Source organism: Octopus bimaculoides, chromosome 13, assembly GCF_046866305.1.
Source record: "Octopus bimaculoides isolate indiv1 chromosome 13, ASM4686630v1, whole genome shotgun sequence".
NCBI lineage: Eukaryota > Metazoa > Mollusca > Cephalopoda > Octopoda > Octopodidae > Octopus > Octopus bimaculoides.
Genome location: NC_142940.1, coordinates 47,336,018 through 47,350,052, shown reverse-complemented (window position 1 = coordinate 47,350,052; position 14,035 = coordinate 47,336,018). Strand labels below are relative to the sequence as shown.

Sequence of the window (14,035 nt, the reverse complement as noted above, 5' to 3'; positions counted from 1 at the left end):
ATGGCACCAGCACGTCATACATGGCACCAGCACGTGTGTTTCAGCATGGGTCCTCAAAAACAAATCAGTTTTGCTAAGCAACTTGATCCATCACCCCAACTTTCATTTCATGAATAGGATCCAATCTTATGTCCTCCTTCAGATGATATAAATATCAGAAATATCTGAAATAAATTTCAGATAATGTCTCCCATGCTTGCTGGTACCATGCTGTTGGTCCCAGAGAACAAGTTTTGATACATTTTCCTGGTGCCGCATACAATGACCTGAAATGCAGAGACATCTTTCTCTAATCTTGTTAATCACTTTAGGAAGGCTTCCATAGACACATTCATTGGTTATGTGCTGTTGCCATTTCATATCCAGGGCCATTTAGGTACAAGGCGAGCAATTTTAAGGAGAGTGGGGAGCAACCAATACCACCAACCCCAGAATGACTGGTATTTTATTTCATCAAACCTGAAAATATGAAAGACGAAGTTGATCTTGGTAGGACTTGAAATGTTGCAGAGCATTTTCTCTAACATGTAAATGATTCAGCCATAATATTGTTGAAAGAGTAAAGTCAAAAAAATATAGAGAGAAAAAAGTGATTCGAAATGAAATTCAAAAAAAAAAAAACCAGACAAATAATTTTTTTTATCTCATTGTTTGTTATTCAGGGTTGAAATTCGAAAAAAAAAACAAAAAAACTGAAATATCACATTGTATACGATAATACGATATATATATATATATAACCAAATCTATATACATTTAATATATACATATACATATATATATACATAAAATATATATATATACATACATGCAAACCTAATATACATATTAATACACAAACGAAAGTTGTTGACGAAAAAAGTTTTTTTAAAAAAATTTTAAAGGGAGTAAAAATATAAATACATGAAAAAAAAAAATGTATGCGTGTGTGTGAATACTTATATATATACATATATATCTATATATATATATAATGTATGTACGTATATATATATATATATATATATATATAGCAAGAAAGGTGATAGAGAGGTGGGATGATAGAGAACAGTGAACAAACGCACTCATGAAATATATTCACATTTCATACATAACAGAAGTATATTTTTTTTTTCAAGTGTAAGTATATATCTCTCTCTTTCTCTCTCCCTCTCACACACATATTGCAGTAGGTAATTATGTGAGTGTACAATAGTCTATATGCATATATGCGTGTGTGTATACATATATATATATATATATGTACTCACACACACACAAACACATACATTATAGTAAGTATATTACATTAATTTGTGTGTGAGTGTGATTATTTTCCTTCATTTTTTTTTTACATTTTGCACTTAACCAATTTTGTGACAGAAGAATAGCCACTATCATTGGAAAACAACACTACCTGCACTCAGACACCTCTCACACCAGCGTGTGCTTGTGTGTGTGTGTGTAGTCATATCATGTTCATAGAGCTTTACTTTTTTTTTTTTATCAACTCATCACCCACCAGCTGCAACAAACAAAAAACAGAAAATACAATTCCTACACCACCAAAGACTTCACTCCAGCAACCTAGCCTATCATCACTTCCCTTTGGGAAGTCTTGAATTCAGAAATGAGAGGCGCAAAACAAATCATACACACTTCTTTTTTTTTTTCTTTTTTTTTTTACCTCAGTTGTTTACACCAAACATATATGTAGGTGTATATTTATTGATGTAAGTATATATATATATATATGGCAGCTGATGAAGGAAATGTTCTCTATGTGGCCTGTGTGTTTTCTGTACTCTGTTTATCATTTGTCTATGTTTTGTTTGCAACGTCCTGTACCCAGATATGCATCTATATATACAGGTAGATGTAGGTATGTATATACATGTACATATATATGCATATACTCATTTATTATTTGTATTATATATATATATATATATATATATATATATATTCGATTGTGTGTGAGTGAGTGAGCATCTAATCTCAATTATTTATTTATTATTCAAAAACTTCAGTCTCATGAGGCAGATGGTGTAGCAACCTCCAAACCATCACACACACACGCACACACACCACATCCATGTACCTCCTCTACTCCACAGATTGCTATCAACCTCTGGTGGTGGGACAGGGGTGGCGGTGGGGGTAAACTGACAGCAGATGAATCTCCAGGAAGGCTAATGTGAGACACACACACACATAATCAGGACTTCAAGTTTTTCCTTTTTTGGGGGGATTTTTGGTTTTTATTTCTTTTGGTTTTGCTTTCATTTTTAAAACAAGCTGTTGTTGTTTCATATCCCACCATGGGGCTACTGACAACGTCAACCTATAAAGAGGAAGGTCAGAGTGAAGGGTGGAGGGGAGATTAAAATAGAAGAAATAAAATGTCTTTCAAATAAATAATGAAATAAAAAAAATGTTGATTATACATTTTTCCTCTAACATTTGTAGCCTCTCCCTAAACCCCTCTCAGTTCCCTAACCCTTCTCTCCCTCTAACCCTTTCTTCCCTCCCTAATACCTTGTCCTCTCACTATGCCCCTCTCCCAATTTCTTCCACTAATTAAAAAAAATTGTTCAATAAGTTGAAACCCAAATTCTGCAGTTTTGGTTAAGAAAAAAATAAATAACAAAATAAAAAGCAGTTCACAGCTGCATCACTGCACATTGCACACTGCAATGATATCTCATTGTTATTATTGTTTTTAATTTTGGCAAAAGGTCAGCAACGTTCAGAGGAAGAGGCAGTGGTCAGTTGATACCTTCAACCCCCCCCCCCCCCCCCCACAACACCCAAGTATTTGACTGGTATTTTATTTTCATCAACCCTGAAAGGATGAAGAGCAAAGTTGACTGTAAAGGGATTTGAACGCAGAACATAAAAAAAAAACTAGAATAAGCACCACAAGGTATTATTTTTCTGATGTTCTAACAATTCAATCAAACCACCATAGTAACAATAATAATAATAATTGTTTCTAATTTAGGTCCAAGACCAGCAGTTTGAAGAGGAAGGGATAAGTCAATAGCACAGCACCAGCCCCAGTTTCTGACTGGTACTTTATTTTATTGATACTGGAAGGATGAAAGGCAAAGTTGACTAACTGGATTTGAACTCAAAAAGTAAAGAGCCGCAACAAAAAACCACAAGGTACTTTTGTTCCAACACTAACGATTCAGCCAGCTCGCTGCCTTAATAACAGTAATAAAATAATAACAATAATGGTTTGTGATTTTGGCACAAAGCCAGGAATCTTGATGGTAAAGGGTTGGTTGAATCCATCAACCCCCGACAACAGTAAATGACTGGTGCTTTTATTTTATCAGCCCTTGGTGGTCGGGCAAAAGCAAAGTTAGCTCCTGCAGAAATTGAACTGGAGTCAGAACAAATACCATAAAATATTTTTTTTTTGTTTCTCACCACTCCAAAAATTCTCCCAACTCACTAAGCATCTAACAACAGTAATATTAATAACAACAACAATATTATTATTATTAATAGTAATAATAATTCTTTCAAACTTTGGCACAAGGCCAGCAACTTTAACAGAGGGAGTAAGCTGATTATACTGATCCCAGTGTTTAACTGGTACTTATTTTATCAATCCTGAACGGATGAAAGGGGAAAATAGACCTCAGGCAATAAAAGCCAGAAGAAATGGCCCTGAATATTTTGTCCAACGTGTTAAGAATTCTGACAGTTCGTTAATTTAATAACAATAATTATCTCTATTATAGTTACAAGTGCAGATAATTTAGTGGGGAAGAGGGATTAAATTGATCTCAATGGCCTCCCCCACCCAGCCTTCTTCTACTTTAGAATTTGCTCGCAATTTATTAATGAGAAGAATAAACTACAAAAACTGACTCCAGCAGGAGGATTAGAACTCAAAACCTACAACAAAGTAACTAGATACAGAAATTAGTTAATTAGTCTGCCACTAACAATTGTGCCAATCACCTACCAGTAATAATGATAATAATAATAATACTAAGTCACCATGTCATGCACATATGGTTGTGATGCACGTGCCTGGTGTACCCTTATCAGATGGGTATACTGGGCAACGTATATTTAACCCCAGTGTCACTTTGATGGCATGCACTGCTCTCTCACTCATTAATAATAATAATAACAATACTTTCTATTATAAGCACAGAACCTCAAACTTTAGGAGGAGGGGACAGTTGAATTTGTAGCCTCAGAAGAATGAAAGACAACAGAGACCTTGACAGGATTTGAACTCAAAAAGTCAAGTGGTGTCACTAAATACCATGCTGCAATTTGCCCGGGGCTCTAACAACTGCTTTCATAACGTTATATAGAAAGAGTGTGGCATTACAATATGAGTGGAGCCAAGTGGAAGGAAGAGAGAGGGGGGGGAGCGATGATGAGGGGGAGGGGTTATTACACAGCTAAGTTGCACGGAGGTGATGGTGGTGTTGGGTGTTGGTGTTGTGGCTGGTTGGGTGAAGGTCTTCAAAATGTATGAGCGTTCCGACAGACACCACAGCCAAGAGCAAATTCTTCCCCTGTTGGTGGATGCTGGACATTTAAAGGACACTCATCTGCCTCCATTGCTTGAGCTTTTGGACCTGCAATGATAGAGAGAAAAGAAAAGAAAAAGGTCAGGGTAGGAGAAATGGTAGCAAAACACGGGGGGTGGGGGAGTGATGATTGGGTGGTGGTGAAGGCTACAGCGGTGCTGATTGTAGTAGTAGTGGTGGTGGTGGTAGTGGTTGTGGTGGTGATGGTACATGTCACAACTTCGTCATGCTGTTGCTAATGATTAAAGTGGTTGAGTGATGGTGGTGGTGGAGATAATCATGGTTGTGATGATTATGGAGGCAGTGGTGGTGATTCTGATAGTGGTAAGAATGATAATGCTGAGACTAATAGCAAACAAAAATTTAATGAAACATAAAACAATATATGCAGTAGTAGTAAAAATAGTAGTAGTGGTGGTGATGGTGGTGGTACTGTAGTTTAACCTACCAGCAGGACATCTTGGTAAATCAGCTTTCGGAATGTTGGTAACTCTTTGGAAATCATCGTGACAGGTATTGCAGAAATGAGTCGTTCCAAAACAGAAAAATACAGCAACAGAACAGCAATATCGACATTTGTATTCTAGAAAATCAGTTCCATGTTTCGGACATAGCTGAAAGAAGGAATAGAGAAGCGGGGGTGAGTGGTAAAATGGTGGTGAGTGTATAAATAGCAGAATGAGTGGTAGTAATATTGGTTTCAAATTTTAGCACAAAGCCAGCAATTTTGGGGGTGGGGTTAAGTCGATTACATCGACCCCAGTGATCAACCAGTACTTATTTCATCAACTCTGAAAGGATGAAAGCTAAGTTGACCTCGGCAGAATCTGCTCTCAAAACGTAAAGACAGACGAAATGCTGCTAAGCACTTTGCCTGGCAGATAGTAGACAGTAATAAATGTAGTGGAAGTGGTAGCGATAGTTGTGGTGGTGGTTGTTGTTGTGTCAGTGGTTGTATAAATAGTAGTGGTGGTGATAGCAATAATAACAGTGGTATACAGCTAGTGTATAACAGCATATAGTAGGGAGATCAGAAAGGTTGGCATCAGTACCTTTCTATAGATTCCCCTTTAAAAGCTGTTTGGTGGGTTGATGTTTAGCCCCACCCAGGTCAGCTCTGATAAAACAGTATGGTTTGAGATATTCAACCATGGCCATCCTGTCTTTTAATCAAACAGAGCATTCAGAACTAAGACCAGCAGGCTGTGACTTATTTTATGGCTGAGTGAAACGAAGAGGAAGAAGAACAGCATCCATGGCCCTTTTTCAGGGGTATCTGAGACTGAAGGGAGGAAGGAAGTTTTTCTTGAGGGATATTTAGTTGCTAGTGCCACGAAGTTAAGAAATTGAGCAACTGCCCATAGGCTCTATAGTTGATTGATTCAATAGCTGTTTCAGTAGAATTTAGGTATCAAAACAAAAACAAACAAACAAACATAATTATAAAAAGGACCCACCTGAGCTCTGGACACATCTGAACAGGCCCCACATACCAGTTCTGTGGGGTCGTAGTCATCAACAGCACCAGCTTGTTCATCACAGCGTGCTTCTCCACCATAGTAAGCCTGAGATATAACAAAAAGAAAAAAACCCATCAATATTTACATTATATATATCTATAATAATAAATGGCAAGTTTGTGAATTTGTTACTTTAACTCCTCCAAGACTATCCAACAGACCTTGATGAAACTTGACACCTATGGGGGGCTTATGCCCATGGAGTCACTTATGCCCTTGGAATTTTTTTAAAAATCGATTTTTAATCAGCATTGATTTTTCAAAAATCATAAAATTTCAACATTTTCCGCACTAGCCAGCATGACACCAATTTGATGGAAAATGTTTCATGGGTATAAACAGACAGCTTGTTAACGGTAATCTATTTAGCATTTGCTAATTCTTCATTTCAATGCAAATCGTTTTCATTTGCTAAAACTTATTATTTCAATTTGTTGTTTTAATTCCACAGCATTTCAGGTTTTGATTACGTAAAAGCATTCTATTTCTCAAGCAAAATTTAAGCATTTTGCGCACTAGCCATCTTGACATCAATTTGACAAAATCTGCCCCAAAGCGTAAAATTTCGCCATTTTACACACATGCACAAAAATGTCGATGACACAGGTTTGCTACCAAACTCTGCTCATTTTTTCGTCAAATTGGTCCTACCCATAAATATTGATTTTAAATTTTGAACAGTGTGGAAATTTGACAAAAAATATTTTGTGGCTATAAACAGACATCTTATTGACAGTAATCTATTACTGGATACCTCAGCTAGTATATACATATATATGTATAAAATTTATGAAACTTTTACAAGAAAAAGGAGGATAATGACTTCAAAGTTTCAACTTACTAGCCTTCATCAGACATAAACATGAGCTATTCTTCAGTTGATATTAAATTGTTGTGGTTGAAATAACATACTTAGAAATATAAGCCACACTGATCTTTGTTTCAGAGACAAGGGACAATAATGGACATGTTTCAGTCTTAGTCTTGCTTCATCAGCATTAACAATCTTTTGTCTTTTCCCTTTTTCTTTTTCACCTAGTAATCCCAATAACCTTATTGACTAGATCCTGGTGGAGATTTAACCAAGGAAACATATATAAAAGAGAAAACGTTATTGGACTTACCTTGCCACATTTATAACATACATAGTAGGCGTAGCGTTCCATAGCAAAGCTGGCTGGATCATTGAAATAACGAGCACCTGGAGTTGTAATAGCTTCAGCTTTGTGTAATCCTTCATATTCAAGCCTCATCAAGGCTTTCCGCCGTACATCTTCATAAAGTTCTCGGATTGGTGCCAGCAGATCTTTCAACACAGGATGGTTGATGGTATCCTACGGTGGTGAGGAAAAGATTCGGTTAAAAGTAAAAATTAAAACCATGAATTGGCTGATTGGTAGATTAATGTATTTGGTGGATGGTAAATATCAGTACAGGTCAGGTGAGAAATATAGGAGTGGCTCAGAAAGGAGGTGACGATAAGTGGCAGCAGAGGAAAGGTGAAATTAGTAGCAAACGCCAGTATATAGATAAGAAAATAGGAAGATGATGCATGAGGTGGGAGAGTGGAGAGGACAAGAAAGGGGGAGAGAGATGTACAGTGATGGAGAAGAATGTCAGAGGTTTGTAGGGGTGGCTATAGTGGGTAGCAAATATGAGAGGATGTAGACTGATAGCAAATGATATGAGATGCAAAAAAATTTTTTTTTCTATGTTTGCTGGGATAGGATCGTGTATTTGTCATTGTTGTTTAGCCCCAGGACATCTCGGCCTAACAGAACTTAAGGAATGGAGTATTTCTTATTTAAACAGTAAGAAGAAATTACGGAGATGTACTTGCATAGCAAGTGACCTGATCTGAGATTGTGTGCTGGAACGAAAACAATTGCAGTGTGGAAAGTGTTTATAAGCCATTTAAGAAACACACAAAAACCGTTAGATTCACTTCAACATTTAAATTTAATTTGTCAAAATATTTTCGACGCTTTGAGACCGCAACCTGTTCACTGAACAAAATTCTGTGCTGCATCTCAAATATTTTGACAAATTAAATTTACATGTTGAAGTGAATCTAACGGGTTTGGCATTTTAATTTAAATGGCTTATAAACACCTTCCACACTGCAGTAAGAAGAAAATTATACAGAAAGTAAAAATAACCCCTACTTAACCAGAGAATGAAATTACGTTTTTTCCAATGACACAGTTATTGCACTGATCCATGTCTGTCGGACTGAGTTACTTACTTTGCAAATAGGACACAGTGAGAATCCAAATGTGATTCGTGGTCCAACCCACTTTCGGATGAGGACGTTCTTCGTACAGTGCAAGTGGAATACATGAGCACATTTTAACTGTAATGATAAGAGAATGTAGGAATAAGAGATTAACCGCAACAACTGAAAACATTAAGACAGAAAGAAAACAATATATCATAATCATTTAGTGTCTGCTTTCCATGCTAACATGGGTTAGACGGTTTGACTAGAACTGATAAGCCAGAGAGCTGCACCAAGTTCCAGTCTGATATGGCATGGTCTCTGGCTGGATGCCCTTCCTAACACCAACCACTCCAAGAGTGTAATGGTTACTTTTTACGTGCCATTTATGTGACTGGCATCAGCCACAACTATGATTTCATTTGGCTTGATGAGTCTTCTCAAGTACAGCATATCGCCAAAGGTCTCAGTCACTTGTCATCGCCTCCATGTCATTAATCAGTTGCTAGAAGCAATTACTAGTTTTCATGATCAATAAATAACCATCAATAGGTGAACAGTTTCAAACATTACTGATTGGATTTTATTCATGACACCAGTACAATAATAGTTTGTTTACCCATTGCAAACAAACCTATACACAAAGTACAGTGGGATTGCAAGGAGTCTAAAAGAATTATATATGTAATTGATGTAAGGCAATATTTATGTGTATAAAGAATAATCAAACATTCTAAGTGGAAGAAGCCCCCTGAAGATGACATAGGAAGAAGGTAGAAAGGCAGATATATATGTCTGTATATGTATATCATCACCATGAAACCCCTGTGTATATCATCATCATCGTTTAACATCCGCTTTCCGTGCGGGTATGGGCTGGATGGTTTGACTGAGGACGGGCATGCCAGTAGGCTTCACAAGGCTCCAATCTGATCTGGCAAGGTTTCTACAGCTGGATGCCCTTCCAAATGCCAACCACTCAGAGTGTAGTGGTTGCTTTTTACATGCCATGGGCATGGGAGCCAGTCAGTGGGTACTGGCATCAACCATGTTTGGATAGTGCTTTTTACATCCCACCACCACAGGGAGCCAGTCAGGCGGCACTAGCATCAACCCACACTCAAATGGTACTTCTTACATACTACCAGCACAGGTGCCAGTCAGGTGGCACTGGCCATAACTGCAATGTATATATTTGTTCAGACAGTGTTTGGCTATCAGAGACATAAAATCCAATTTGAACTTTCAGCTTTATAAATATATTTTGATATTCTACTTTCTGTATTGAAAAATCTTTGCTTTTCTCCTTCTTGTCTAATACAGAAGTCTTTGCATTTAAAGTGCTTACATACACACATACAAACTGTTATATAACTATATTTGCTGTACATTACAGGCGACCATTAATGACTTTCAGCAAATAATTTTCACTAGATGCAAAACCAAAAACCATTTTAATTTACGAAGTGATTTGATTGATGCTTCTCTTATCTTAATAACCCAACAGATTAAAAATTTTGAAACAGACAAAAGTAAAAGCTTTTACTGGTTCCAATTAGCTGTTAACAAGGGATATCACAGCCTTGCTTTTTTTTTTTTTTTTTTAACTTTAAACTCTAGAATGAGCCAAATGCAGTTTAAAAAGAGAGAGCCATTGTTTACAGAGAGAAGGAAAGACAACAACAAGAAACATTACAGAGAGAGAGATTTGTAGTTCACTTACCTGCAAAGCTGGAGCAGCAGAAAGGGCCTCAGTAAAACAAATCATACACATATCGTCAGCATCTTGTTTGAGCATCTGTTGGTTGGGGGCAGGGCACCGGTTTAAGCAAGGCAGGCAGCTCTCTTCATTCTTTATCCCTCCACAGGTGTGACCACAGGGAAGGGTCTTTGTACAGGCATTGCGACCATGTTCCTACGACAGCAAAATAACACAACCTCTCATTTACATTAACAGATAATCTGGCAGAATCGGTGGAGTATCAAAGAAAAGGCTTAATAGCATATCTTCTGATTCTGTAGGTTCAGAATTCAAATTCTGCTGAGGTTGAGTTTGGTTTCCATCCTTTTAGGGTCAATACAATCGATTGACCCTCCCACCAAAATTGCTGAGCTTGTGCCAAAATTGGAATTATTAACAGATGACCAAAATAGGTTCAGCAAATAGCATATTTAACTGAAGATCTAATATTCCTTCACCCAATTCTGGGTTTCTGCATACTCCTGAAGTCCTTTTCAAGAGCAACGGATTGGAAGAATCATTAGAACATCAAACAAAGTGCCCTATAGTATTCAGTTATATTACACCGTACATTTTGTCTCAAATTCCATTAAGGTCAACTTCTTTCAGGGTTGATAAAACAAAGTACGTATCAAACACTAGGGCAGATCATACTGATTAAACCCTTGCTCAGAAAAATTACTGGCCCTGTGAAACAATTATTAAGCAGTGTTACAACCATTTAGACAACTCAAATTACCATAATCCATTATCGTTATCATTATAATACATGACAGAAACATCATGAATGTCACAACTATTTCAATCAGTAACATGCAAGCCTTTTAGGTAATTATTTTGGGTACTTTTAGTAGTTTAATTAGAAGGGCAGCATTCTGGAACTGATGGATAGTAAGAAAGTTGGCATCTAAAGCTAGAAACCTGGTCTTAATACTTACAACAAACTAGACCCTGCTAAAGGCACCTCAGGGTCAGGTTATAGTGTTGAACTGGGTAATAGATTAAGACCGCCACCCAGGAACCTCATGGTGACAATAACTCATGATGTGTGAACACCTCTGATGAGGAGAGGTGTTAGAAATTCAGCAAAATAATACAAACTCCATCAAAAGGATGGCTGAAACTAGTATAAGGTCAATGACTCTCTAGCAATAATGTGCAGGGACTGGCAGGCAGGCATGTCTGCTTACATACGTACATAGATACATAGCTACACACAAATACATGTGCACCTGCTGTCATTTAAATATACACACATACAAAAATAGAAATATCAAAAGAGAAAGAACTAATGAATAGAGAGAGATTCCAGAGAAAACTGTAATCACCTGGCATTCAGCATCTGAACAGACGTTACCGATGGCAAGGAGGCCGTTATTACTGGATGTTCCACAGAAACGACAAGTTCCAGAACCTGCAGGAGTGGCACCAACTTTTCCTGAAAAAAAAAAAAGCGGAGTGGATAGAGTGAAAACTGGTATGTGGTGTGTCTATAAGAAAAATGGTAACTGACAGCTGTCTTTACACAAGCAAGGGAAAGGAGGCTCTTCTACTTGCTCACCCAACCAGCTAGTTAAAACAGCCAAATATCTTTCCAGTCAGAATCTACCATCTCATAACAGGACACACTGGATAAGGTTGTTTGAATGACATAGAATCTCCACAGTAGGGTGGAGTGAAAATAAAAAATTGCGGAAACTGAAAATGCCTCAGGGCTAAAATGTTGCTGTATTTGATTACTAGAAAAATGCTAAATTTTTGATGAGATCAATCAAGGGCATTTACTCCCTCATAACGATAAATGTTTCACATATGTGTGAATAAACGAGAGAGAGAGATTTCTAAAAGATATCTACCTTCTCGGAATTCAACCATGGCTTTCAAAGATTTGGAATCAGCCAACAGCATCAGCCAAAACAGCTTCATTCTGCCACATCCTTCATGCAGGTCAACCTTGATAGCCTCCTCTTCCTCTTTGAACACCTGTACATAATGGACAAAAAACAAAAAAAGATGCCAATCTTCAGTCTCGATACATTGTAAGTAATAAAGATGGATGGGGTGAGAGAATCGGCTGCGATATCCCTAACTTCTTCTCCTGATAGTTGCATAAAAGTTATCACCATCATAAGTAGAACTGTGTTAACAATCATCATCAAACTTCTGTCACTACAACCACTATCACGTTTATCACAAATATATCACCATTATGATGAGATAGTCATAACTGGAATATTTTAGAATCAGAAGTTTGCCAGATCAGGTCTGACTCCAGGTAAAAAAAAAACATATACAGCCTCCATGCATTTACACAGTTTGCTAGAAATAGTAGCCTAATCTTACTTAAATCACACCCCAGCAGTTTAAGATACACTGAACATTGTTAACATACATATACAAAATGACAGGGTAGCTACAACAGGAATGTCTTTCATCATAGGTCCAGTCAAACAGATTTAACCTTTCATCATGTGTCTGGTGAAACATGTCTTTCTGACCTCCTCTCAGTAAACTTGTGCCCAAACCCCAGGTCCAAAGTTAATCCTTATGCTTAGTCCTTTCTTTTCAGAATGCCAGTCCTTTGGAAATTCCTACCTGCCCACATCTTTACTTGCAAGTTTCCAGAAAAACATTAAGAACATCGGTCGCAACAGTCTATGAAGGCCTGTGGAAACTTTCAGCATTGCTTTTTCCTCCAGACCCACCAAGTTAAAAAAAATAAATAAATAAATAAAAAAGAAAAAATACAGTTGGTGATTCCAGCCAACAATCAGATCAATCAATCACTCAATCAAGCAATCAGTTCTTTCCAATTCTGCCACAAGGCCAGCAATTATAAGGGGAGTGGGTTAAGATAATTAAATCGTCCCCAGTGGTCAACTGGTACTTTATTTTATTGACCCCTAAAGGATGAAAGGTAAAGTAAATTTGGCAGAATTTGAACTTAGAACATAAAGACAGATGAAATTACTGTTCAGCATTTTGCCTGGCATGCTAATGAGTTTGCCAAGCTCATTGCCTTTCGACCAATCAATGAAAGGAGGTTTACCTGTCTCTGGTGAGCCCTCGTTCTTCGGTGGAGATGGAGAAAACGGTTACAATCGGCGCACAAGTTTCCACACATATTACAAAGTATGATGGCAGGGGTTTCCCCATCATCATGGTTATCACAGGTAGGCTGAAACAGACAGAAAGTAGACATAATATATAGAAACAGATATTTACACGTCATCATTTTGACGCCTACTTTTCTGCGCTTGCATGGGTCAGGCGGAATCTGTTGAGGCAACTTTTTTACAAGATGCCCTTCATGCAGTCATGTGTGTGTATGTGCATAGGTATGTGTGTGTGTAGTCGTGGCCAAAAGTTTAGAACATTTAAAAAAAATTAAAACTGTTATACCCAAATATAATTCTATTCAAATATATGCAACGTAGAGATATACTTACCTAATAATTGATCCAATGATTCAATTCTAGTTCTCAGACCTATGTTCCAAACTTTTGGCCATGACAGCAAGTATGTATGTACAGAAAAATACAAATACACACACACACACACACACACACTATCCTCTTTCTTCCATTTCTTTCATGTTGGCATCATCTGCTACATTTGCTCCATTATGCTATCTCACTTCTTGCAGACCTTTATCTCTTTGGTCAAGCTGAGCATCCCAAGATCAACTTTCGCTGCTTCTTCCAGTTAGTTCATCAGACTCTTTCTCGCTCAACTGTAATCCTTCAGGCAACATCACACATCCGTACCAATGCAGTCTTCTCTCTTGTACTACAGCTGATTTCTCTGATGCCTTCCTTCCTTCCTCTCTCCTCTCAGTTCCTTTCCTGTTGTGCATGTATGTTGAAATTATACATCTAACACAGCAAAAACACATACACATATACATGCACACACATGTACGAAAGTGTATGCATATATACTTATATAAACATTTCCCTTTCAAATACTCCCTTAGCTAAGTCGGGTGAGCTCTTTCCTATTCTTGTCTTTT

At 37.4% G+C, this 14,035-nt stretch overlaps 1 protein-coding gene across 43 annotated transcripts in view; it reads right to left on the bottom strand.

The window, feature by feature from the left end:
• Positions 1-2,210: 2,210 nt before the first annotated feature.
• Positions 2,211-14,035, bottom strand: part of LOC106869699 (E3 ubiquitin-protein ligase MYCBP2) — a 185,766-nt gene continuing 173,941 nt past the window's right edge. For all 43 annotated transcript variants that reach the window (XM_089361720.1, XM_089361741.1, XM_089361724.1 and 40 more), the window contains 9 exons: positions 13,073-13,201; positions 11,880-12,006; positions 11,352-11,461; positions 10,006-10,197; positions 8,310-8,417; positions 7,189-7,398; positions 6,002-6,109; positions 4,993-5,158; positions 2,211-4,592 (listed from right to left, as the gene is read on the bottom strand). In XM_089361720.1, coding sequence (XP_089217846.1) covers positions 4,477-4,592; positions 4,993-5,158; positions 6,002-6,109; positions 7,189-7,398; positions 8,310-8,417; positions 10,006-10,197; positions 11,352-11,461; positions 11,880-12,006; positions 13,073-13,201 — 1,266 coding nt within the window. In that variant the 3' untranslated portion in view covers positions 2,211-4,476. The remainder of the gene's footprint in view (positions 4,593-4,992; positions 5,159-6,001; positions 6,110-7,188; positions 7,399-8,309; positions 8,418-10,005; positions 10,198-11,351; positions 11,462-11,879; positions 12,007-13,072; positions 13,202-14,035) is intronic.